General features: G+C 39.4%; 1 protein-coding gene across 2 annotated transcripts in view; it reads right to left on the bottom strand.

Moving 5' to 3' along the window:
• Positions 1–27686, bottom strand: part of LOC135227032 (ATP-dependent RNA helicase TDRD9-like) — a 564113-nt gene that overhangs the window by 40327 nt on the left and 496100 nt on the right. For both annotated transcript variants that reach the window (XM_064266821.1, XM_064266820.1), the window contains one exon: positions 6062–6200. In XM_064266821.1, coding sequence (XP_064122891.1) covers positions 6062–6200 — 139 coding nt within the window. The remainder of the gene's footprint in view (positions 1–6061; positions 6201–27686) is intronic.

The following is a 27686-nucleotide window of genomic DNA, read 5'->3' as shown; positions in this document are numbered from 1 at the left end:
CAGCCAGGACGAATTGTCGGAAGCATGTCCTCCAGGAAGCAACTATTCGGCATGAACCGAATAAGTTGCTTTCATCAAACATCTGGGGAGCAGACCTCTTCCCAGATGCGATGGTAAAGGAGGTCCAGGCAGAAGCTACAAGGCTTAACCAAAGCCTTAAAGATCGTTGGGGTCTCACTGCAAAGAGACGCCAAGATCAAGCAGTGAGGGGTAAGGCTCAGAAGAAACCCAGACGTTTCCAGCCTTACCAAAAGAAACAGCAACGTTTCGGCCAGCCTGTTTCGGCTGTTCCGGTGGTGCAGGCGGCCCAACCCTCTACCTCCAAGGCCCAATCACAGCCTATTTATGTGATTTCTCCCAGCCTTCAATCAAGTGTTCGAAGGCCAGGCCTTTCAGCAGTATGACCGCTCGGGTAGGGGAGGCAGAGGTAAGCGATCCTTTCGTCAGAGAGGATCAGGAGGGTCCCTTAATAGAGGAAAACTCTTCCGGGGAGGCCGCGGAGGCTACCAGCATCAATGAGAACTTCCAGGTTAGGAGGGAGGCTGTTTCTCTTCCGCCACCGGTGGGGATTCAGCAAATGGGCACAAAGCATTGTTGTCGAAAGGCCTGGTTGGAGTTGGGTGGCGAATCCGCCCCCACCCAGACCTTTCCTTCAACTTCCATCCAAAGAATTGACGGAGTATGCGGAGGACCTCCTTCAGAAAGGAGCAATAGCGAGAGTCAACAGATTAAAGTTTCAAGGGCGCTTGCTCAGCGTTCCAAAGAAAGGCTCACAAAAAAGAAGGGTAATCTTAGACTTGTCCCGTTTAAACTTGGCCATTCGCCTGCGACAAGTTCAAGATGCTCACCATCTCGCAGGTGCGGACCTTACTTCACCGTGGGGCCGTCACCACTCATCGATCTTACAGACGCATACTATCATATCCCTATTGCAAGACACTTTCGCCCTTATCTGGGCTTCAGGATAGGAGATCAGGCATTCTCCTTCAAGGTAGTTCCCTTCGGTCTCAACGTAGCACCCAGGGTGTTCACGAAGTTGGCGGAAGTAGTGCGTCCACAACTAAGATCGCAAGGATCATGGTAGTAGCGTATCTCGACGATTGGCTAATTTGGGCTCCAACAGTCGAGGAATGTCGCAAAGCAACACTGAAAGTAATCCAGTTCCTGGAATATCTAGGGTTCAAGATAAACAGGACCAAATCGAGACTCACTCCGGAGTCAAACTTCAGTTGGCTGGGCATTCAATGGAATCTATCCTCCCATACTCTGTCGATTCCATCAGCCAAGAGAAAAGAAATAGCGAAGTCAGTAAAGCAATTTCTAGGACACAAACTTGCTTCAAGGAGAACCCAGGAAAGGATTCTGGGTTCACTCCAGTTTGCATCAGTGACAAACATCTTGATGAAAGCCAAACTGAAAGACCTAACCAGAATCTGGCGCTCCCGAGCAAATGTCAGGTCCAGGGACAAATTATCATCAGTCCCTCAGATTCTACGGAATCGTCTACGTCCTTGGTCGAAGGTCAAGAACTTGTCAATATCAGTACCCCTTCAGTTTCCTCCTCCGGGGATTACCATCCACACGGACGCTTCATTAAGCGGTTGGGGAGGATATTCTCAGTTCAAGAAGGTTCAAGGAACCTGGTCACCCCAGTTCCGTCAGCTTCACATAAACGTACTGGAAGCAATGGCAGTGTCTTGACTCTAAAAAGGTTACGTCCGCCAAAGAATCCCACATAAAGCTAGTCTTAGACAGCGCAGTGGTAGTCCATTGTGTAAACAGGGGAGGCTCCAAGTCACGTCACCTGAATCATGTCATGGTAGCCATCTTCTCCCTGGCGGACAAGTTCAGTTGGCACCTCTCCTCCACCCATATAGCTGGAGTGAGAAACGTCATAGCAGATGCTCTATCCCGATCAGTTCCTCTGGAGTCGGAATGGTCCACTGGACAAAACAGTTCGTTCCAGTGGATCCTTCAGAGGGTTCCAGGTCTACAAGTGGATCTATTCGCATCCCAAGCGAACCACAAACTCCCATGTTATGTGGCCCCCAACCTGGACCCTCTGGCCTATGCCACGGACGCCCTGTCCATAGACTGGAACAACTGGGAGAAGATTTATGTCTTCCCTCCAGTGAATCTTCTCCTGAAGGTGCTGAACAAACTCAGGACGTTCAAGGGTCAAGCTCTAGTAGCCCCAGACTGGCCAAAGAGCAATTGGTACCCTCTCATTCTGGAACTGGGTCTTCGTCCTCTTCGAATTCCCAATCCCAGGCTCTCCCAGTCAGTACAAACGAAGACTGTGTTCGCTTCCTCAGGAATTCTCAAAACCCTAACTTTATGGATTTCATGAAGTTTGCGGCTAAAAGAGATGCGAATATTGATCCTCAAAATATTCTCTTCTTGGAATCTGATAAAAGAGATTCAACTTTGAGACAGTATGATGCTGCAGTCAAAAAGTAGCAACCTTCCTGAGAGAATCAGATATTAGAATCATGATAATCAATTCAGCTATATCCTTTTTCAGATCTTTATTTGAAAAAGGCTTAGCAGCTAGCACTATTACGACAAACAAGTCAGCCTTGAAAAAGATTTTTCAATTTGGTTTCAGCATAGACTTGACAGACTCTTACTTCTCGTCTATTCCCAAGGCTTGTGCAGAATTAGACCTTCTGTGAGGCCTACGTCAGTATCATGGTTCTTAAATGATGTTCTAAAGCTGGCTTCAGAAACAGATCAATGACACATGTTCATTTTTTATAATGCTCGTTAAGAAAAACGCTATTTTTATTAAGCTTGGCTTCAGGAGCTAGAATCTCAGAACTGTCGGCATTATCCAGAGATCCGGATCATGTTGAATTTCTTCCCACAGGGGAAGTTCTACTTTCTCCGGAACGTAGTTTTATAGCAAAGAATGAAGATCCTTTGATGAGGTGGGATCCGTGGAAGGTTGTACCCCTTCCACAAGATATTTCTCTGTGTCCAGTATCAACCTTACGAGCCTTTCTGTCCAGGACATCCTCATCCTCATCGGGTCCTCTCTTTAAGAGAGAAAAAGGTGGTACTTTATCTATTAAAGGCATCAGGCAACAGATCCTGTACTTTATTAAGCAAGCCAATCCTGATTCCTTCCCTAAAGCACATGATGTCAGGGCAGTAGCCACCTCAATTAACTATTTCCAACACATGAATTTCGATGATTTGAAAAAGTATACTGGATGGAAATCGCCGACAGTATTTAAGCGTCATTACTTAAAGTCCTTGGAAGCTCTGAAATTTTCAGCAGTTGCGGCGGGTAACATTGTTTCCCCCGACTCTGCTTAATCTTTAGTAGAAGATCCAGTTCTCCTTTCTACCTATCTCACCTAACAGTTCGTCTATACCTGCCATGTTCATCTACGTTTACCTTGAGTCTTAGCTGCTCTTATGATGGTATAGTGAGTGCCCTTATTTTTTTGCTAGGGTCACTCACAATTGATTGTATACAATGATCTCTTGATGTGATCCCCTTATTTTTATGCTAGGGTGACACATCGTATTTACAATGGTTACGGGTTTTGTATACTAAGTCATATACATTCCTTTATTATATTATTGTTGAAGTTTGTTCTATTCAGTTTATTGTTATAATTGCTTTGAATTCTTTGTAAATAATAACTATACACAGATTACTAATCTCACATATATTCCATGTAAGCCCCTGTATATATATATGTTAAATTTAAGTTAATTTTAAGGAATATTATTAACCTTAAGTTAAATTTAAGTAATACTTCTATTTTGTATCAATGTGTATATATATATTTATTAGCAATTATATTTCTTCACTTTATGTTATCTTTTATTTGAGACCCTTTTTTATCTGTTTTATTTTGTTCTTTACAATCTTGTGCTATTTCTCTGGTACGATTTCGCGCAGCGACACGAACTGAGCCCAGAAAGGGAGGGGTTTTGGACGTAAGGAAAAATCTATTTCTGGGCAATTGGTTCGTGTCGCCAGCGAAATCCCGCCCTGCCCATCCCATCGCTCAAGATTGTCTGCTAACTCAGGATGGCCACCAGAGGCGCAGCAGTCGGCAGCATGGGATGGAGTAGTAGTAGTTGCTGCCCACTCTGTGGGTCGGCTCCCCTCTAGTGGGGATTTTGTAGTGGGAGATTTCTATTGGCAAGCGGTTCGTGGTAGTGGTCTCACTCGCCATAGTGTTCATACCGACACCCTCTTGGAGGGTGAGCGAGTCAGTTGTACTGACCTTTTTCTTTATTTATTTATTCTTCTGGTATGTGTTAGTACATTACCTAGAAATAATGGATTAAAGGATGATTTCGCTGGCGACACGAACCAATCGCCAGAAATAGATTTTTCCTTACGTCAAAATCCCTTTGTTAAGACCAAAGGTTTGTTCTGCATATGAAGTATAAACTTCTCAGAGGATGACAACTGTCTAGTCTTCCAAACCCATCACAAAAATGCTATCATTATACTGCATTTTTATCACTAGCCACTTCAAGGTGATAATAATACATAAGGAGTAAAGCCTACAGTATAATTTGCACAATAGACTAAAAGTTAACAGCTTTTTTTTTTTTACTATCACTTTAGCCAATAATACTGATCACTGTCTGCCTTTTACTTTTCACCAACACTGTTTGATCTTTTCCTACATAACTGTCTCAACTTGAACTTTTAATGTGGTCCATTTTTTACCTTAATTTATGAACAAAACTTTCAGGAGAGCAATACTAGTTCAGATATGACAATGAATGGGGTGCTATGAAAACTACGTACTTTGTAAGAGTAAACTTTCCACATGAAAGTCTTACTCTTATTCTACCCTCTTATCATAAAAAAGCATTGTGGACAGCCGTGGGAGAATTTAGAAGTAAGACTCCTTGCTCCTGTTACACTACCTAACAATAATCATATAAACATGATATCACGGGAAAAAACAACCATACATAAAAATCATAAGTTGAACACAAGCATACGTACACTGCACATACGTATTCCAGTTTATAGTTATGAGATTCACATAAAACCTAACATGAATAAAAAACAGATAATGAACTAAGAACATCAATATTACACAATTTTTCTTAATTCAGCTTGTTACAACTGCAATTAAAGTTTTGTTTGTTTGCTGATGTATGATTCTTCATTTTCCTTTTCCTGTAATTTCAGTTTATTTTTAAATTCTATCCTTGAGATAAAGAGAAAACTAAATATTTCCCTTTAATCAATTATGAAAGTTAATCAATTATGAAAGTTTATGCTCAATGTTTCTCATGTCCTACTAGTTAAAGACTGTGAAGATTGCACTAAACTAGTCCTCAATCAACAAAACACTAATTGAGAAGCTACTGGTTTCAAGCAGAACTTATCCCAAAATTTTCATCAACTAGCCGTAACGTCAATCGATGCTATTTACTGTATACTACAGGCAGTCCCTAGGTTACGACGGGGGTTCCGAAAATCATCGTAAGCAGGAACATCGTCAAAAATCGTAAGAAAACCTTACTTTTAATGCTTTGGGTGCATTGAAAACTATGTAAACTGCATTCTTATGGCATTTTTCTTCAAAAAAAACCTTCAAATATTGATTATTTTGCATTTTTGGTGTCATATTTCATCTGCCAGATGAGCGTTGTAGGCGTCGTAACCCTGGAAATAATGTCTGATGAATATAATTGAAAAGCGTCGTAACCTCGGAACGTCGTAAGCCGAGACCGTCGTAACCCGGGGACTGCCTTATATACAAACTCTTGGAGACCTTGAGGATATCAAGAAATTATTTTTCACTGAGTGGAAGGGTAACCCAATGCTAAATTTATTATTATTATATATTACTATTATTCAGAAGATAAACTATATTCATATGGAACAAGCCCAAAGGGGCCATAGACTTAAAATACAAGCTTCCAAAGTTTATGGTCCTCGTTAGGAGCTAAAAGTACTGAAATGTTGACTGTTAGTGTTGTATTTACATATCAAATCATAGCTGCGAGACTCCTGGCTAATGTGGACACCATTCATCAGTTATAATTTCAAAATAAGGACAGTACAAACCATCAACAGATCATCTTCAGTCAAATCAACATCAAAGGCAATTTCAATATCTTCTTCAGGATACAAAGAACTTCTGGTTCGGGAATCTGCACCAACTCCAATCAATGCTCCAGTATAGTGGGTGCCATCTTTGCTGACTCTGGAAATATCAAGTACGAATTTAATGTCACACTGCTCAAGAATTTTGTTAGCTTCATAGCTGAATATCAATATCTTACACATGGTCTTTTTCAATAAGAATGTTAGATACAAACCTATTCATATATCCCAATACTAACAAGTTTTTGTAAACTCAGCAAGGAAAATATGGGGGGGATGACTGTATTCTGAATACAGTAGAGCCAAGGTCAACAATAATCTGTTCCAAAAGAGACATCGAAATTCGATTTTGTTGAGATCTGAATCAATATTCTCCATAAAAATAACTGAAAATGGATTATTCCGTTCCTGACCACCATTACTACCCTAGCCTTGCCTTATTATACAAAACAGTACACATAAATTACAATAAAACAAGTTCAGAGTTAACCCTTTAACGCCGAAGGGGTATAATAAAAATAGTCTCCCGTATGCTGAGGGGGTCTTAGAGTGAGCGCCGAAGCGGAAAAAATATTTTTTCCAAAAAATCACAGTGTGTTTAGTTTTCAAGATTAACCATCTTACGCCGAAGAGGTAAAAAAAAAAAATTGTCTCCTGTGTGCCGGAGGTGTTTCTGAGTGAGTGCGGAAGCGGAAAAAATATTTTTTTCAAAAAATCACAGCGCGCTTAGTTTTCAAGATTAAGAGTTCATTTTTGGCTTCTTTTTTTGTCATTGGCTGAAGTTTAGTATGCAACCATCAGAAATGAAAAAAAATTATCATTATCATATATAAATAATGCGATATATGATAGCGCAAAAACAAAATTTCATATATAATTTTATTCAAATCGCGCTGTGCGCAAAACGGTTAAAGGAAACAAGTTACTTTTTTTTTCGTTGTAATTTACACTAAATTGCAATCATTTTGGTATATAACACATTGTAAAACGATAAAAGCAACACAGAGAAAATATTATCACAAAATAATGCATGAATTCGTAATGCGCGGACGTAAACAAATATTTTTTTCAAAAATTCACCATAAATCTAAATATTGTCCTAGACTCTTCCAATTTCTTTCAAAATGAAGAAAAAGTATTGAATATTACTATACTGTAAGAGTATTAGCTTACAATTGCAGTTTTCGACCATATCTGACGAGTTAAAGTTGACCGAACGTTGAATTTTTTTATATATATATATTTTTTATATGCAATTATTTCGGGAATAAGAAAAGCTACAACCTTCAAATATTTTAGTTTTATTCTACATGAAATTGCGCACATTTTATACATAAAACTCTATGAAATGCCTAATATGAAACAAAGCAAATATTCCGAGAATGGGACGTACGCATTTCGGAGATTTGTGGCGGAGAATCTGCGCACGGAGGGAAAGAAAGATTTTTTTAAAATTCACCATAAATCTAAATATTTTGCTAGAGACTTCGAATTTGTTTCAAGATGAAGATAAATGACTGAATATTACTAGACTGTAAGAGTTTTAGCTTACAATTGCGTTTTTCGACCATTTCGGTAGTCAAATATGACCGAACATGGTTTTTTTTCTATTTATCGTGATTTATATGCAAATATTTCAAAAATGAGGAAAGCTACAACCTTCAATTATTTTTTGTTGTATTCTACATGAAATTGCGCACATTTTCATATATAAAACTTTATGTAACGGCTAATTTAAAATGGTGCAAACATTACCACAATCGCATGTATGATTTTTTCGGAAGAGTTACCACGCAGACGTAAAGAAAATGTTATTTTTTTCATAAATTCACCATATATCGAAATATTGTGCTAGAGACTTCCAATTTGTTGCAAAATGAAGGTAAATGCTTGAATATTACTAGAATATAAGCGTTTTAACTTACAATTGCGTTTTTCGACCATTTCGGTAGAGTCAAAGTTGACCGAAGGTTGAAATTTGGGCAATTATCGTTTATATGAAAATATCTCAAAACTGATAAAAGCTACAACCATGGGTTGTTTTAGTTTGTTATTTGTGCATGAAATTGCGCACATTTCCATATATAAAACTTTATATAACGGCTAATTTTAAAATGGTGCAAACATTACCACAATCGCATGTATGATTTTTTTCGGAAGAGTTACCGCGCGGACGTAAGGAAAGTTTTTTCATAAATTCACCATAAATCGAAATATTGTGCTAGACATATCAAATTAGTTGCAAAATTAAGGTAAATGATTGAATATTACTAAAATATAAGATTTTTAGCTTACAATTGCGTTTTTTGACCATTTCGGTAATGTCAAATTTGACCAAAGGTTGAATTTTTGGCAATTATCGTTATTTATATGAAAATATCTCAAACCTGATAAAAGCTACAATCATGAGTATTTTATTGTTGTATTCTACATAAAAATGCGCACATTTTCATATATAATACTTCATGTAACGACTAATTTACAATGGTACAAAAATTGTCAAAGTGATGAAATAATTTCCGAGATGTGTCACAGATACTTTTTAGTGCGGCAAGAAAGAAATTCACGCTTGCGCGCCCTGCATAAACGATTGTAAAACAAAAACACCTTGATCCGTGAACTCCCAGCATCCCCAAGGCGCGTGATTCAAAAGTTTTGTAGGCTGGTAGGCCTAATAAGTTATTTTTCCGCGAATTTAAAAAAAAACGTCTTTTGTAAGTCGACGTAAAATGACGTCCAGTCGGCACACGGGAGACAAAAATGTCGACGTAAAATACGTCCAGTCGGCGTAAGAGGGTTAAGAGTTCATTTTTGGCTCCTTTTTTTGTCATTGCCTGATGTTTAGTATGCAACCATCAGAAATGAAAATAAATATAATTATCATATATAAATACTAATGCGATATATGATAGCGCAAAAACAAAATTTCATATATAATTGTATTCAAATCGCGCTGTGAGCATAAACGTTTAAAGCTAACAAGTTATTTTTGTTTTCATTGTATTGTACACCAAATTGCGATCATTTTGGTATATAACACATTGTAAAACAATCAAAACAACACAGAGAAAATATTATCACAAAATGATACGTGACTTCGTAATGAGCGGACGTAAAAAAATGTTTTCTTCAAAATTTCACCATAAATCAAAATATTGTTCTAGAGACTTCCAATTTGTTTCAAAATTAAGATAAATGATTGAATATTACTATACTGTAAAAGTTTTAGCTTACAATTGCAGTTTTTGACCATTTCGGATGAGCTAAAGTTGACCGAGTGTAATATTTTTTTAAATATTTTTTTTATATGCAAATTTTTCGAAAATGAGAAAAGTTACAACCTTCAATAATTTTTAGTTGTATTCTACATGAAATTGCACACATTTTCATATATAAAACTATGAAACGGAGCAAATATTACGAGAATGCGACGTACGCATTTCGGAGATTTGCGGCGGAGAATCCGCGCGTGGAAGGAAGGAAAGTTTTTTTAAAATTTCACCATAAATCTAAATATTGTGCTAGAGACTTCGAATTTGTTTCAAAATGAAGAATGACTGAATATTAATAGACTGTAAGAGTTTCAGCTTACAATTGCGTTTTTCGACCATTTTGGTAGAGTCAAAGTTGACCGAATGTGGGTTTTTTTCTATTTATCGTGATTTATATGCAAATATTTCGAAAATGAGAAAAGCTACAACGTTCAATTATATTTTGTTGTATTCTACATGAAACTGCACACATTTTCATATATAAAACTTTATGTAACGGCTAATTTAAAATGGTGCAAACATTACAACAATCAGACAAAAACATTTATGATTTTTTTCGGAAGAGTTACCGCACGGACATAAGGAAAAAATTTTTTTTTTATTTCATAAATTCACCATAAATCGAAATATAGTGCTAGAGACTTCCAATTTGTTGCAAACAGAAGGTAAATGATTGAATATTACTAGAATATAAGACTTTTAGCTTACAATTGCATTTTTCGACCATTTCAGTAGAGTCAAAGTTGACTGAAGGTTTAAATTTTGGCCCTTATTGTTATTTATATGAAAATATTTCAAAACTGATAAAAGCTACAACCATGAGTTGTTTTTTTGTCGCATTCTTCATGAAATTGCGCACATTTCCATATAAAAAACTTTATGTAACGGCCAATATAAAATGATACAAAAATTATGTCAAAGTGACGAAATAATTTGAGATGTGTTGCTGATGTTTTTTAGTGCGAGAAGAAAGAAATTCGTGCTTGCGCACCTGGGTAACGATTGTAAACAAAACAACGCCTTGATCCATGAGCTCCCAGCATCCCCCAAGGGACGTGATTCAAAAGTTTTTGCCTAGTAGGCCTATAAAGTACTTTTCCGTGAATTTTTAAAAAAACTTTTTTATATCGACATACCATACGTCCAATCGGCACCCAACAGACAATTTATATAGACGTTTAATACATCCAATCGGCAGTAAAGGGTTAACACCATTGATGTCGAAAGCCTTTGTATGTTTTTCCATCCTTCACTATTAATTGTTGATTTTTATGACATCACTCTCACTACCAAACCTCAGAACGATGTTTGAAAGTCGTAAATTTTTCGTACTTTACTATTAATTGTCGATTTTTATGACATGCATTTTTCTCTCTACCAAACCTTACACAAACATTGCATTTACTATGCAGCAGAGTGATCAAGTTTTAAACAAAGTGTAGCACACCACTACCAATATGCTTTTAGCATATTTGAGGTAAATTTCATTGCATAGCATACCATTTGGCATTATGACCCATTTAGCATAATTTTGTGAAGTTTGGCATAAATATACATAGAATAATTAAAAATAACAAACATACCCGACTTATTTTGATAAAATGACATACGAAATATTTAATAAATTAGGTTTATCAATCTGTCACATACGAAAATCATCACAAATGTCCGTGTTTCATGGCGTAAGTGCAAAACAAAATCCCAAAAATAATCTTGGAGAATGAACAACAGGACTTAGATAGTGAATGGCATGCACTAATTAATTACAAGTGACGATATTGACAGTTTTCTTTATGGAAACATCAGATGCGCGGACTCACACATTCGCGGATTTCTCTCGGGAACGTTTCCCTGCATTATTCGCGGAAAATTCGCGCATTCGCGGTATTTTTCTATGAGAAATATCCACATTTAATTCCTGTTTTTGTTATCAATTTCATCATAAAATGCACTTTTTGTGATAAAACTATTAAAAAAACCAAGTATGAACATTTTTAGTGGTTTTTCTTAAGTTTTAACTAACAAAAATGATATTGTCATGTTACAATAAAGTTTTATACATACTTACCTGACAGATATATACTTAGCTATAGACGACGGAGTCTATAGCTAAGTATATATCTGGCAGGGAAGTTGAATGTATAAAATAGGCTGTTTTTAGCGTTTTTATAGGGGTTCCAAACATTCGCGGATTCTAACTATTCGCTGGGGGGTCTGGTACGCATCCCCCGCGAATACGGGGGGACCACTGTATCCCATTATTTATATAAGATAGATATTTTTTTTTCATTTCTGTTGGTTGCATACTAAATTTCAGGCAATGACAAAAAAAGGAGCCAAAAATGAACTCTTAATCTTGAAAACTAAGTGCGCTGTGATTTTTTTGAAAAAAAAAAATTTTTTCCGCTTCCGCTCTCACTCCGAGACCCCCTTGGCATACGGGAGACAATTTTTATTATACCCCTTCGCCGTAAGAGGGTTAAATTTAAACCAAGTTGTAGCTGAAGCTGAGAACACTTTTCGAGCTGCTAATGACTACTATCCTGCATCAGCAACATAGATAAAATGATATTGTTATTGTAAAATAAAGTTTCATACATACTTACCTGGCAGATATATACTTAGCTATAGACTCCGTCATCCCCGATAGAAATTCGAATTTCGCGGCACATGCTACAGGTAGGTAGGTCAGGTGATCTACCGGCCTGCCGCTGGGTGCAAGGATAGGTAACTATTACCTTCTAAGGACAGATTTTTCTCTTCCACCTTTCTCCTGAGGGGAGGCTGGGTGGGCCATTCAATCGTATATATCTGCCAGGTAAGTATGTATGAAACTTTATTGTACAATAACAATATCATTTTCATACATTCAACTTCCCTGTCAGATATATACTTAGCTGATTGGCACCTTTGGCGGTGGGTAAGAGACAGCTAAATACTGATTAGACAGGTAAACAACATACGTTGTAGGTAATAGATAACTAAAACCTTGGTTCCTATGTGTTTAGATGAAGGGTTGACTTCCTAGCTATTGCTAGGTGTCTGCTTCGTCTCAAGAGCCTCAGCGAGGATGTGACCTATGGCTAAGAGTTCTTGTAGATCTGTCAATGGGGTCTTATCCACTTACTCGACAGAATCTAATGGTCATTTGTCAATGGGGTCTTATCCACTTACATGACAATACACCTATGCCTACGGGCATAATTAAGGAGCACAACACTGATCCCGATCACCTGATCCTAACACGAGGGTTTGTGCTTAGTTTGAAAAGAGCTATCCCCAAACTCCTTTCAAACAAACCAAAGAAAAAAAAAAAAACACTATATTAACATAAAAATTAACTCACTTAGTTAAGGATCAGTGTCGGCACCCTATCCCAGCAACATATCCGTACACGTAAAACCAAGAGAGAAGGATCTCTCGTAGGTCAACTTGACCTCCTTCGTGCAAAGGGAAGTCAACACAGAGTTGCATCTCCCTTAAGTTACAGCTAATATGTCCTTCACGACATATTGTTATGTAACGAACAAGAATTCATAAAAGCTCGCACTTCAAGCGCTTTTAATTCTCAGCTGTTTGAAGGAATCATCAAGTCATTCATGAAGTGCTTTTAGCGATCACACTTATTTCAAAGAAGACCAGGGCTTCCTTTGAAATGGATCTTTTCTGGATGAAGCCTAGAGCCTGGCTTGCGCCTGGGTGGCGCCTCGCTCCTGGCTGGCGCCTCGAGTCTGGTTGGAGCCTCGAGCCTGGCTGGAGCCTCGAGCCTGGCTGGCGCCTCGCGCCTGCCTGACACTTGGTTGGCCGCCTAGCTCCTGGAAGGCGCTTTTCGCCTGACTCATGGCTGGCGCCTCGTGCCTGGAAGTAGCTTCGCGCCTGGCTCCAGACTGGCACTATTTGGCGTCTGGCCCCTAGCTGACTCCTCTCCACTTGCTGGAGCTTCGAACTTGGTAGAGTCTCGAGGATGTCTGGCGATGCCCACATCAGACACTCTTATCTGTCTGACTTGTTCGCCTCCAGCGCATCTGCGCTAGGTTGGAGGCCCCCTCTTTCTCTTCATCAGACAATGAGCCGGGTTCCTTGAAACTGTCTGCCTCTGGCGTTTTTTACGCCTGTTTTGGCATTTGGCGCCTGGTTGGCGCTACATTGTCCGAAAGTCCTGAAACTCCACAATGGTTTATCAGGAGATTGGAGAAGGGTGGAAGAAATTCTTCCACTTTGAGCTTCTGGCCTCTCCGGCAAGGGAAGGTGATTGTAGTAAACTACATCCATTAGACGATAGGACATCTAACAGTACGAGAGATAAGAGTCTTCCTCCGAGGAGGATCCTTCTTGAATCCTTCCGTTGCTAACGAGATCTCTTCTTACTTGCTGATGAAGTTCCTCGTTGCAGAATCTTCCTACCTGTCCGAAGGAAGGGAAGGGGCTTGGAAGTCGAGGAGACTCCGAGCTGAAATTGGGAGGATTCCTGATTTCTAGCTCTTTACTGTATCTCTCTGAATACCTTCTGGGAAGCATTTCGAGCCCTCATCGCATCCCAAAGACTTTGCAGGCAAAAACGTTTAAACCATCTCTTCTTATGTAGGTGAAAACATAAGTACCCTGCCTGGGCAACGAAACTTCTATCTGAAATCGTTGAGTCAGGAATAGAGGGTTTTAGTTCTCTTGCAGACATACTATGCTGGCAAGAACCCATTGCCGAGTCTCCATTAAATCTGATGCGAGATTCCAATGCACAAAAATTCACTTGTCTTCTTGGTAAGTTTTAAGGGCCAAGCAAGAAAACAAAACAAAGAATTCCCCTCATAAAATTTCTCAAAGAAGTTTGATGAGGAGCAGTTCCATCTTGTCGGAACACGGAATCTGAAGCCACAAAAGATCCCATTCGAAGTACATGATATCCTACTCTTGTCTTATTGAGGTATCGTATCAGATCCCGAAGATCTTAAATCAATCCTCTGCTATCTCTAATTCTCCTTGTATAGACAGAGTATAGCCTTTTACTGCGCTCTTTGATAGCAGATATATATAAAGTTGATTCTTCCCTCTGAAAAGGAAGAAAAACCTATATGTGGTTCACAGAGGTATCGGAAGAGGACAGTTTCCTCTTCCATCAAACACGATCTGCAGCAATTCTATGTCCTGGCTATGACTATTGTCATTCACCTTGAAAAATCCTCTCATTCATGTCCACTTCTGGTCAGTCTGCACGAAGACTGACTCAGAGTGGAGAGGTTGTTAAGGTCCATTTGTAATAGATGCTTATAGAATATTCAAGACTGTCTTGGAAAAAAAAAGACTTCCAAAAACATGCTGTGAGAAGAACGTGACCTCTGTGGAATCCAAAACCTTCTCTAAGGCCAAAATTGAGGGCATTAAAAGTATTTTATCCTCTCTTTCTTTGATGCCCTCTATCTTAAATTCTGTAAAGAATTTATATTTTAGGAAAAAAAAAAAAAAAAAACTAAAGTTTATTCCCTTTCTTTCCCTAATAAATAAAGATGGTGTATATTGCTACCTCTCTTGGTTCGAGGAAAAGGAAGCAGTCTACAGGAAGCCTGTTCGTCTTCTACCTTGCTAAGAGATCTATGAAGAAGACTTTCCGTAGGTTCTCACAACTCTTTGCAATAAATGTTAGACATACGTTAACAGTTATTATCGTTGATCGAGAAGGTTCTCACGAACATGCAAAATCTTGCATCGAACCTCTTTTTCCAAATAGGTTCTCTTTGTTAACGCGAACAGGAGCGAAAAAAGAGATTCTCAATGCTCTTTGCGATATGAGAGAGTCGTGGAATTGGCCTAAGTGATTAAATGGGTAACGAAATCAGGAACGAATCTTGCTGTTACCGAGCGTGCTGTCTGAGAGGCTACTGGACTCTTATGTTAATAACTCGCTAAAACGAGAAAATATCTTGGATGGTGCTCTTGGCTCATTGCGCCAGGCTGGCGCTTCTGGCGCATTGACGCCAGGTTGGTGCCTTCAGACCGGCGCTCTTCTACTACTCTTTATGTTATGTAGCCAGAAAATCAGTGCCTTATGGTAACCGGACACCTTACACATGTTAATTTCCATTCTCAGTAGAAAAAAACTCTTATATACGTAGTATATTCTATTCAGAGAAACCATTTCTGCCACGAAGAGAATGTTTCCCATTCCACTCATCCATCTTCTCTTGAGCAATATCTGATTCTAAAAAGGTTGTGTGCGTCGAAAGACTTGACCATACCGTAGTCTTAAAGTGAATTCTCTACTACATCCATCTTCTCACTAAGCATGTATTCTAATAAGCCATGCTTGTAAGCCTATGAAGATTATAATAATATAATGTTCTGCTGTGTTAGAATCCTTTAATAATGTTCCCTACGGTAAACAGCATTGAAAGGTTATAATATCTTTCTTATTGAAAGCTTCTTAGCAAAAGGCAGACAATATTTTATTTATGTTAGCTTAACTATCCCCTCCATTCGAGACTAAGTCCCTATGATTGTAGGGGGAATATACGGTTAACCATTCGATCCCGTTGGAGAGAGAGATGCAACCGAACTGCTAATGACCGAGACCTGGTATGGTACTGTATTGGCCTTACGCTTACAATGACAGCCCGGCCGTCTCGCTCGCTGCCTGGCTGCATTCATCGTGAGTTGCCAGTTACTTCATTTAATGAAGGAATATAATAAAATTATTCCCAAGCCTAAGGAAGCTCTCAATAATGCCAATTTAAGCCAAACAACCTTTGTTAAATACCGATGCTGAGTAGGTATTGTCGTAACAAACTTTTTAAGCGAAGTCCTTACCAGGAAAATCCTGTAAGGATATAGATAATTTCGTAGCGAACCACAAAGGCAACTATGGTATGCGTATATGACTTGTCATTCAGCAGTCGTATGCAGCAAGTCTTCCTACTACATTCTTTCCTCTCCGATGCGGAGAGAGAATGGAAATTTTGCCCTCTCCGTTCTTTTCGTCAATAAACACGAATTAGCATTAGTCGAAAGAGATCGCAATGAAAATTCTCGGATCGAAGAGAATCCCTCAAATTTTTATTCTCTTGGAGATAAGGCCGTATTCTACGCCTCTATTATCTGGAAGAGCCTCTAATCAATGAATGAGAGCTCGTACGAACCTTGTTCAATTTGCAAACGATTGCCACTCTTTCTGTAAATGGTTGGTTACATTATTTTAGAAGGAGGAAAATTTTAATATCGTCTTATTAGTAATGAACTAATTTTTTTCAATAAAAAAGGTCGCTAAGGTCTTATAAACTGAGAGACCTGCTCCCTTATTGGCTTCCAATTCCGATCTATCTTCCATTTCCTGTCCATTCAAGTTGGGAGAAAGGAAATTGAGCAACCGGAGGAGAGCGCCTTCCTTCGTAAGGTGAAGGGCTTTTAGCAGTACTGATTCTAACCTGACAAGGGCTACGGCCGCCTGTGCGACATCTTGAGTCCCCGCCAGGAAAAAAGCCGATCTTGCTCTTGCCATTACTTGCATTAAGACTATCCTGAGAAGGGCGACGGCCGCCTGTGCAACAACTCCCGTCCTTATCAGAAGAAATCCTCGAATGTCTTTCACCTTACGCAGAATCAGGATCTAACTCCATATCCGATGAAGATCCTGGTTTATAGCTTCAGGCGCTTTGCGCCTCATCTCAGGTGCTTTGCTCCTCGTTTCAGGCGCTTGAGGCTTTCCAGGCGCTTTGCGCCTCATCTGAGGCGCTTCAGAAGCCTTGTGCCTCGTTTCAGGCGCTCCAGGCGCTTTGCGCCCATTTCAGGCGCCTCAGGCGCTTTTAGCCTCGTTTCAGGCGTTTTTCGCCTCGTTTCAGGTGCTTCAGGCGCTCCGAGCCTGTTTTCAGGAGCTTCAGGCGATTTGCGACTCCTTTGAGGAGCCTCCGACGCTTTTTCACCTCTCTTCAGGCGCTTTGCGCCTCGATTCAGGTTCTTCAGGCGCTTTGAGCCTCATTTCAGGCTCTTTAGGCGCTTTGCGCCTCATTTCAGCCTGCGCCTCATTTCAGGCTCTTCAGGCGCTTTGCGCCTCGTTCCAGGCTCTTCAGGCGCTTTGAGCCTTGTTTCAGGCGCTTCATGTCCGAGGAGCAAGAAGCTTAAAAATTATATATGTATGTTTAATCACTAACCGAGATCCATAATTCATTCGATCAACATATATTCTTTAATATCTAATTCGTTCTTCTCAGAATAGATATATTTTCATATAAATGTACCGATGAGGAATTGTTTGAAATTGAAATAACTCTTTCAAACCCCATGGGATAGAGCCTCCGTCTATTTGTACGGGGGACGAAAACAGGATAGGGCAATGCCTCTACCGCAACTGTTATCGAAAGATATCTCTCTGAGGTTCCGATATCTACGACGAAATTATCTTGCATCTTCATTGAATCTACGCCGTTGAAACTTTCTTCTCCTTATCCGTCAACATGATAATAATAAGGGGAACACATTACATTAGGACGCCTTTCCAATGGCGAACTTGGCAGTCTGGGACGTTCTACAGAACCTGCCGAGGGGACACCTGATCGGTGGGGATTCTCTGAAACCCCCCTGCGGTTGTCGACATTCCTTCTCCTCTGGGCTTGTGAGCTTGGAAGAGCTCTAGACCTGGGAGCGAGACAGAGCCGATCAGACGCACCCTCCATTGCAATGGGGGAACACTATATTCACTTCTTACCTTTTAAAAACTCGCATTTGAGCTATCCATTTATCTTCAATTTGCATATATAAATTTGTAGTTTCTGAGGAGTAAGAAGGTGATGAGGATGCAACAACTACTAGTACTGCTAATACTCTAACTGCTCGTTAGCACAAACGCTATTAAAGCTTATAAAGTAAGCGTATCTAGTTATATGCTTTTCTGACTTCCTAAAGTAGGAAATTAGAGTTTAATATTTCCTCAATAAAGTTGTAACCTTTATTACATGTAATAATGAATAAATATTAATAATTCTCTTTATGGCAAACTATGTGAGTGTCTACCGATGATTTCGGTAGTTTCACTTAGTATTTTCTTCGAAATTTCGGAGCGAAATTCATTAAAAAGTTAATAAAAGCGTATGTCGAACCAAAGACCCAGTACTTCCCTGCAAAAGACAGCCCAGAAGATCGATGGCGATGAAACACGAAAATCAAATCAGGAGGAACCGTAAACGTATGTTTACATTCCAAATGATAGAGAAAAATCTGTCCTTAGAAAGTAATAGTTCCTATTCCTGCCACCCAGCGGCAGGCCGGTAGATCACCTGACCTACTCTACCTGGTAAGCGTGTGCCGCGAAATTTGAATTTCTATCGGGGACGACGGAGTCTATAGCTAAGTATATATCTGACAGGGAAGTTGAATATATGAAAACTGTAAACTTATGCCATCTAACACAAACATAGACAAAATTGAGAGAGAATCATTTTAACCATCTTACGCCGATTGGCTGTATTAAACGTAGAGATAAAATGTCTCCCGGGTGCCGATTGGACGTATTATACGTCGACAAGTTTTTTTTTAAATTCGCGGAAAAATACTTATAGGCCTACCAGCCGAAAACTTGAATCACGCGCCTTGGGGGATGCTAGGAGTTCACAGATCAAGCTGTTGTTTTGTTTAGAAGCGTGACCCAAGTGCACATGCGCGAAATGCCGCCTCCTCGCATCAGCCAGCATCTGCGACACGTCGTCCGAGAGCGATCTTTTGCCGCAATCGTGTTTTTCCAAACTTGCGCGAGACTTTGAGTATTTGTGTTGCTATAGGACGTTCATAGAGATGTCTCAACGATGTATGGAACGCAAAAGGTGCGTTTTACCCGTTGGAAGGGATCGTGTGAGGCGTATTCTGGACTTGGATGCTGGCGAAGGACCAAGCACCCAGGATGACCTGGCGCCTCAATGCCGTTCTGTGCGGCCACGTGTGGATGAAAGTGGTTTAGGATCACGTGTGTCTCATATGCCTTTCGTAACCCCTAGGAAGTATCGGGGCGTCCTTAGGGGCATTCGTAGGAATTTGGGAGGCCTCCAACTAAGGGACATAGGCGAGTACTTATCAGAGCTTGATCGGGAGTATGTCGCAAGTCCTCATTTTGCTGGCGGTTGGTCATCCAGTGATGAGGACATCACTCCCGATGTCAGTGACGATGAATATTTGCCCCCCCAATGTCCATTCGAGGCTCACACCCCGAAAGTGAGCTCGAATTTTGTGGTTTTAGTGCATATGAGGGGGAATCTGAGGAGGGGGAGGATGAGGATATGGGGTCTAGTTTTATCGCGGATGAGGATACAGAAAGCGAAGGCCTAAGAGAGGGGGAATGGGCCAGTGGGGGGGTTTCGTGTGCGAAATCAAGGTGAAGGTCGGTCGTCCGAGAGCAACGAGGGGTGGATGGAGGACCCCACCCCACCTAACATGCACCCATTCATGGCAACACCTGGGCTCACCGTACCTGTTCCTCTCACTACTCTGGGGTTCATCCAGCTGTTCCTTGCGCTTGAATTGCTGGAGTACCTGTTAGCAGAGACGGCGGACTACGCTTGGTACTGCCGTGATGAACTGTGCACGACATTATCGTATCATTGGCGGGGCTGCAACCTCATTGACATGGCGCATTTTGTGGGGCTCCACATTTTTTTTGGATTGATGCCTGCTGCCGACGTCAGGCAATATTGGAGGCGTAATTTTTTTTTTAGGTATGCCCAATGTGCCCGGCGTTATGCCCCGTGATACTTTCCTGGCGTTGGACAGATATTTCAACGCCTTCAACCGAAGGGCCATACCCAGAAATAACTCCAATCGCCTCATCTTAGTGCGCCCAGTGTTGGCATACATTCGTGAACGTTGCAAAAATCTCGTGGTTCCTGCAAAGAACCTTTCTTTGGATGAGGGGATGATGCCTTACAAAGGACGTCTAAGCATTAAAGTGTATAACCCCAAGAAGCCAAAGAAATATGGAGTGAAATTTTTTTTTATTACAGAGTCCAACACTGGATACGTCGTGGACTTCTTAGTGTATTCCGGGGTCTTCTCCAAGATGCGTGAAACTGTGTTCAGGCTTGTGGATCATTTCCGTAACCAGGGATACCACCTGTTAATGGATAATTATTATAACTCGGTATCCCTGGCCCAGGAACTGTATGAAGCAGGTGTTCACGTCAGTGGTACCCTTCGGTTGGTGCGTGGGGCCCCGAATGTCCTCAAGAGGTTCGCTAGCCATCTGCAACATCTGGCAAAAGTAGAGACAGAGTGGTAGCAGAAGGGAGCTGTCTCCGTCATCTGTTGGAAGGGTGTCCGACTCGTCCCCATGATTACGACGAGCCATGAACCCCTCCAAGAGGAGGTCGTACAGCGGAAGAAGACACGTCGACAGGGCCGAGTTGTGTATGAGGAGTTTCATGCAGAGCACCCTACCATCATTGGGCACTACAATAGGCACATGGGAGGAGTTGATCTCTTTGATCAACTCATCCAGTATTATCCCATCGCCAGGAGAACCAGGAGGTGGACCCAGAAGCTCCTCAAGTACATTCTTCAGTTGGCCCTCCAAAATGCCTACATACTCTACTGTGGGTACTAAGGTCCCGGTCTCCGGAGGATGACAGTATAGTAATACTCAATCATTTATCTTCATTTTGAAACAAACTGGAAGTCTCTAGAACAATATTTAGATTTACGGTGAATTTTTGAAAACTAAGCGCGCTGTGATTTTTTGAAAAAATTATTTTTTCCGCTTCCGCGCTCACTCCCAGACTGGCCCGGCATACGGGAGACAATTTCGATTATACCGCTTCGGAGTAAGAGGGTTAATCAAAAGAACACACCTTTTACTGTTGTTTTCACGCTGATAAAAATAAATAACGTGACAATAAAGCCCGTACTACAATGAAATGAAGTAAAAATAGCAAACGGAATCACATAATTTTTACATAATAAACATGCCCACGCACAATCTGTTAACGAAAAACATAATTTAGTTCACGAGACGTATTATATCCATATTTCACTGTAAAAGCACGTTGTATAATAAAAAATTACCTCGTCACATATAAGTAAAGTATCTAGATATTTTATGCTAACTATAAGCAAGGCAATTTGATCCGAATTGAGTTAAATACGGCGATATAAACTAGTGTTAGGACAAAGCTTTCTCCGCCATTCCTCTGTACATATTCCTGCAATCACGTTGTTCTTACTTCCCTCCTTGAGAGTGTTCAGCGGGCTTTCCGCCAATGTATATATCATATAAGATCATGTTTTGTATGCTTTTATATTCTAAGTTATATGTCTCACAAGAAACAAATCGGCTATCGCCGACCCATTTTTACTCTCTCGCTGGTCGGATACCACATTTCCGCCCGCACGCTGTATATTTGTATTTACTTTACCTGTAATAAAAATCAGTACACTTCTACCCCCCCTCTTTGTCAACTCCTCACAACTGGTGACCTCCTGGTTTGGACGGTGACCTCCTGGTTTGGACGGTGACCCAAGCGGTTTTGGCTAAGCCATTAAGGGACTAACTACCACCGCTCACCTTCAGCGATCTTTAGTGGACTCACACGGCGCCTCAGTTTAGATCTCTGAAAGCTCCTGCCGCAGAAAAAACCAACGCCTCTAACGGACTAAATATGGTATACCTACCCAGGTGTGTTCAGGCGTTCCTCAAACGGTTTGGGCCGCCATTTACGACTTCTGTCGACCACTTCTGTGAAAGTGGACAATGGAAGCAGACAGTTTCGTGCAAGAAACCCAGGCCTCCTCTGCCTCAATGCCAGCTTCGTGCACAGCCACCGCTCAGGCTGTCAAGCTGGCCCCTTTTGCAACAGAGGACCCAAGCGCCTGGTTCATCCGAGCTGAAGGGCAATTGCGGCTCACGGGACTCTCGGACACGGTGCTACAGGCTGACCTCGTCCTATCAGTCCTTCCGACAGACGTGTATCATCCAATAACCCCCTGGCTGACCGGACGGGCACAGACCAAACCAGTCGAACTAGACGAACTGAAGAAAACTCGTGAAAGCCTATGCCACTCCCGTCGCGGAGAGAGCCGCCCGCGCCCTCGACTTCGTCACAAACTCGATGCGAGGCGCTGACCCAGAGGATGCTTGGGAAGAGGAAGAAGACGACCCAATGCAGGAGATCGGCGCCGTGACCCAGAGGAAGACCTCCCACCTAGAGCGGGGCGAAAACTCATGGTGCTACTACCACCGGAGGTTTGGAATGCACTCCAAGAGATGCAAAAGCCCCTGCACCTTCCAGCAGTCAAAAAAAGGCGACAGCAGTCAAAACCAAATTCGCCTGTGGCAGCGGCCTAGTCGGAACCACACGCCGTAGGATTCTATGTCTGCAACGCGATATCCGGCCGGTGGATGCTGGGAAGTCCAGAGGCAAAGCAAGTTCTAAACTGTAGGTCTTGAAAAGAAACAAACAACATGAAGATTATCCCCCCCTTCCTGGGAGAGAAAGGAAAAAAAATATATCTGTATCTAAGAGAAGGGAGTGAGCTGTACAACTCATCCATCCCCAAGACAGGAAAAGAGACAAGACAGTAAATTCGGACGGGTCCTGAGCATGTAGTTGAAACTGATGTAATCTAAGAACTTGCGCCATTAACCCTCTTACGCCGGAGCGGTAAATAAAAAAATTACTCCCGTATGCCGGAGGGGTTTGAGAGTGAGTGCGGAAGCGGAAAAAATATTTTTTTCAAAAATCACAGCGCGCTTAGTTTTCAAGATTAAGAGTTCATTTTTAGCTCAATCTTTTGTCATTGCTTGAAGTTTAGTATGCAACCATCAGAAATGAAAAAATTATCATTATCATATATAAATAATGCGATATATGATAGCGCAAAAAAAAACTAAAATTTCATATATAATTGTATTCAAATCGTCGCTGTGCGCAAAAACGGTTAGAGGTAACAAGTTACTTTTTTTTCGTTGTAATGTGCACTAAAAGGTTGCGATCATTTTGGTATATAACACATTGTAAAACGATTATAAAAAAGCAACACAGAGAAAATATTTATCACAATATGATGCATGAATTCGTAGCGCGCGGACGTAAAAAATTATTTTTTTTAAAGAAAAGAAAAAAAAATTCACCATAAATCGAAATATTGTTAGAGAGACTTGCAATTTGTTTCAAAATGAAGGTAAATGATGGAATATTACGATACTGTAAGAGTTTTAGCTTATAAATGCAGTTTTAGACCATTTCGGACGAGTTAAATTTGACCAATGTCGAATTTTTGTTTAAAATTTTTATTTTATATGCAAATATAAAAAAAATGAGAAATGCTACAACCTTCCAATAATTTTTGTTATATTGTGCATTTTTTTGCGCACATTTTCATATATAAAACTCTAAAAAAAGCGTAATATGAAAAGGCACAAATATTAGGAGAATGTGACCTACGCGTTTCGGAGATTTTCGGCCAAGAATCGGCGCGCCGAGGGAAAAGAAATTTTTTTTTTCAAAAATTCACCATAAATCGAGATATTGTTCTAGAGACTTGCAATTTATTTTAAAGTGAAGATAAATGATTGAATATTACTAGACTAAGATTTTTATGTTACAAATGCGTATTTTGACCTTTTCGGTTGAGTCAAAGTTGACCGATCGTAGTTTTTTTCGTACTTATCGTACTTTATATTCAAATATTTCAAAAATGAGAAATGCTACAACCTTCCAATATTTTTTGTTATATTGTGCATGTTTTTGCGCACATTTCCATTTATAAAACTCTAAAAGAAGCGTAATATGAAAAGGCACAAATATTAGGAGAATGTGACCTACGCGTTTCGGAGATTTTCGGCCGAGAATCGGCGCGCGGACGGAATAAAAATATTTTTTTCAAATATTCACCATAAATCAAGATATTGTTCTAGAGACTTGCAATTTGTTTTAAAGTGAAGATAAATGATTGAATATTACTAGACTGTAAGATTTGTATGTTACAAATGCGTTTTTCGACCATTTCGGTTGAGTCAAAGTTGACCGATCGTAGTTTTTTTCGTACTTATCGTACTTTATATGCAAATATTTCAAAAATGAGAAATGCTACAACCTTCCCATATTTTTTTTTATATTGTGCATGTTTTTGCGCACAATTTCAAAAATAAAACTCTAAAAACAGCGTAATATGAAAAGGCACAAATATTAGGAGAATGTGACCTACTCGTTTCGGAGATTCGCTGCCGAGAATCGGCGCACGGACGGAAAAATTTTTTTTTTTCAAATATTCACCATAAATCGAGATATTGTTCTAGAGACTTGCAATTTGTTTTAAAGTGAAGATAAATGATTGAATATTACTAGACTGTAAGATTTTTATGTTACAAATGCGTTTTTCGACCATTTCGGTTGAGTCAAAGTTGACCGATCGTAGTTTTTTTCGTACTTATCGTACTTTATATGCAAATATTTCAAAAATGAGAAATGCTACAACCTTCCAATATTTTTTTTTATATTGTGCATGTTTTTGCGCACAATTTCAAAAATAAAACTCTAAAAACAGCGTAATATGAAAAGGCACAAATATTAGGAGAATGTGACCTACTCGTTTCGGAGATTCGCTGCCGAGAATCGGCGCACGGACGGAAAAAAAATATTTTTTTCAAATATTCACCATAAATCGAGATATTGTTCTAGAGACTTGCAATTTGTTTTAAAGTGAAGATAAATGATTTAATATTACTAGACTGTAAGATTTTTATGTTACAAATGCCTTTTTCGACCATTTCGGTTGAGTCAAAGTTGACCGATCGTAGTTTTTTTTTGTACTTATCGTACTTTATATGCAAATATTTCAAAAATGAGAAATGCTACAACCTTCCAATATTTTTTTTTTATATTGTGCATGTTTTGCGCACTTTCCATATATAAACCTCTAAAAAAGCTATAATATTGAAAGGCACAAATATTAGGAGAATGTGACCTACGCGTTTCGGAGATTTTCGGCCGAGAATCGGCGTGCGGAGGGAAAAAAAATATTTTTTTCAAAAATTCACCATAAATCGAGATATTGTTCTAGAGACTTGCAATTTGTTTTAAAGTGAAGATAAATGATTGAATATTACTAGACTGTAAGATTTTTATGTTACAAATACGTATTTTGACCTTTTCGGTCGAGTCAAAGTTGACCGATCGTAGTTTTTTTTGTACTTATCGTACACTATATGCAAATATTTCAAAAATGAGAAATGCTACAACCTTCCAATATTTTTGTATATTGTGCATGTTTTTTTTTTGCACACATTTCCATATATAAAACTCTAAAAAAAGGGTAATATGAAAAGGCACAAATATTAGGAGAATGTGACCTACACGTTTCGGAGATTTTCGGCCGAAGAATCGGCGCGCGGAGGGGAAAAAAAAGGGATTTTTTTTCAAAAATTCACCATAAATCGAGATATTGTTCTAGAGACTTGCAATTTGTTTTAAAATGAAGATAAATGATTGAATATTACTAAGACTGTAAGATTTTATGTTACAAAATGCGTTTTTTTGACCTTTTCGGTTGAGAAAGTTTGACCGATCGTAGTTTTTTCGTACTTATCATACTTTATATGCAAATATTTCCAAAAATGAGAAATGCTACAACCTTCCAATATTTTTTTGTTATATTGTGCATGTTTTGCGCACATTTCCATATATAAAAACTCTAAAAAAAAGCGTATATGAAAAGGCGCAAAATATTAGGAGAATGTGGACCTTAAGTTTTCGGCGTTTTGGAGGATTTTTTTCGGCCGGGAATCGACCTACTTCGTTTTGGAGATTTTCGGCCGAGAAAAAAAAATCGGCCCAGCAGAGGGGAAAAAAAAATTTTTTTTTTTCAAAAAAAAATTTTTTTCAAAAATTCACCATAAACCGAGATTTTGTTCTAGAGACTTGCAATTTCTTTTAAAGTGAAGATAATGATTGAATATTACTAGATTGTAAGGTTTTTAGGTTACAATGCGTTTTTTGACCATTTCGGGTTTCAGTCAAAGTGGACCGATCGTAGTTTCTTTCGTACTTATCGTACTTTATATGCAAATATTTCAAAAAATGAGAAATGCTACAACCCATTCCCATATTTTTTTTTTATATTGTGCATGTTTTTGCGCACAATTTCAAAAATAAAACTCTAAAAAAAAGCGTAATATGAAAAGGACAAATATTAGGAGAATGTGACCTACGCATTTTCGGATGATTCGCTGCCGAAGAAATCGGCGCGGGAGGGGAATAAAAGGGAAAAAAATATTTAGGAGAAATGTGACATACTCGAGATATATCTTTTTTCTAGAGACTTGCAATTTGTTTTAAAGTGAAGATAAATTATTTAATATTACTCAGACTGGTGTAAGATTTTTGTTACAAATACCTTTTTCGACCACTTCGGTTGAGTCAAAGTTGACCGATCGTAGTTTTTTTCGTACTTATCGTACTTTATATCAAATATTTCAAAAATGAGAAATGCTACAACCTTCCAATATTTTCTGTTATATTGTGCATGTTTTTGCGCACATTTCCATATATAAAACTCTAAAATAAGCGTAATATGAAACGGCATATTAGGAGAATGTGACTACGCATTTCGGAGATTCGCTGCCGAGATCGGCGCGCGCGAGGGAATAAAAATAAAATTATTTTTTTCAAATATTCACCATAAATCGAGATATTGTTCTAGAGACTTGCAATTTGTTTTAAAGTGAAGGTAAATGATTGAATATTACTAGGCTTTTAGTAATTTGCTTACCCAAAAAAAAACCAATATTTATAATATATATATATATAATATATCTATATATATATATAGATATATATTATTATATATTTTATATACTAAAATATATATATTACATTCTTCGATTCTGGTACCAATACATAAATAAAAGGAATGCAGGTGACACTTCTCTTTTCGCATACAATGAAATGTCTTATTATTTTTTTATCATGCAAAGATACGATATAAAAAATTGTAATAAATATAAAAATAAATATAAAATAAATGCAAAATACTCACTCGTAATCCTGACTCTTCGTTCTATTCTTGTTTTCTCCCTCCTCCATTGAAGAGTCTTGCATTTTTTTCCACTCGACTTGACGAGGTACAGGTGGAGGAGGGAGACGCGCGCCCTTACTGCTGATGGACCCGGCGGCCCTGTGCGCCCTCCGCTGTCGGTTTAGGGGGCGCGCTCCAATACATGACCTTAGTGTGGTACTTTCGGTCACACTCCCCTATCCTGCAAAGAGCAACTTTTGCAGAGACGACAGAAGAACCGGGCGTCTCTCTTCTCCATTTTCATTTATGGGCACAACCCCGTCACCGTTTCTGCCTTC

The sequence above is a fragment of the Macrobrachium nipponense genome, chromosome 15 (assembly GCF_015104395.2).
Source record: "Macrobrachium nipponense isolate FS-2020 chromosome 15, ASM1510439v2, whole genome shotgun sequence".
Lineage (NCBI taxonomy): Eukaryota > Metazoa > Arthropoda > Malacostraca > Decapoda > Palaemonidae > Macrobrachium > Macrobrachium nipponense.
This window is presented reverse-complemented; position numbering and strand designations above follow the sequence as displayed.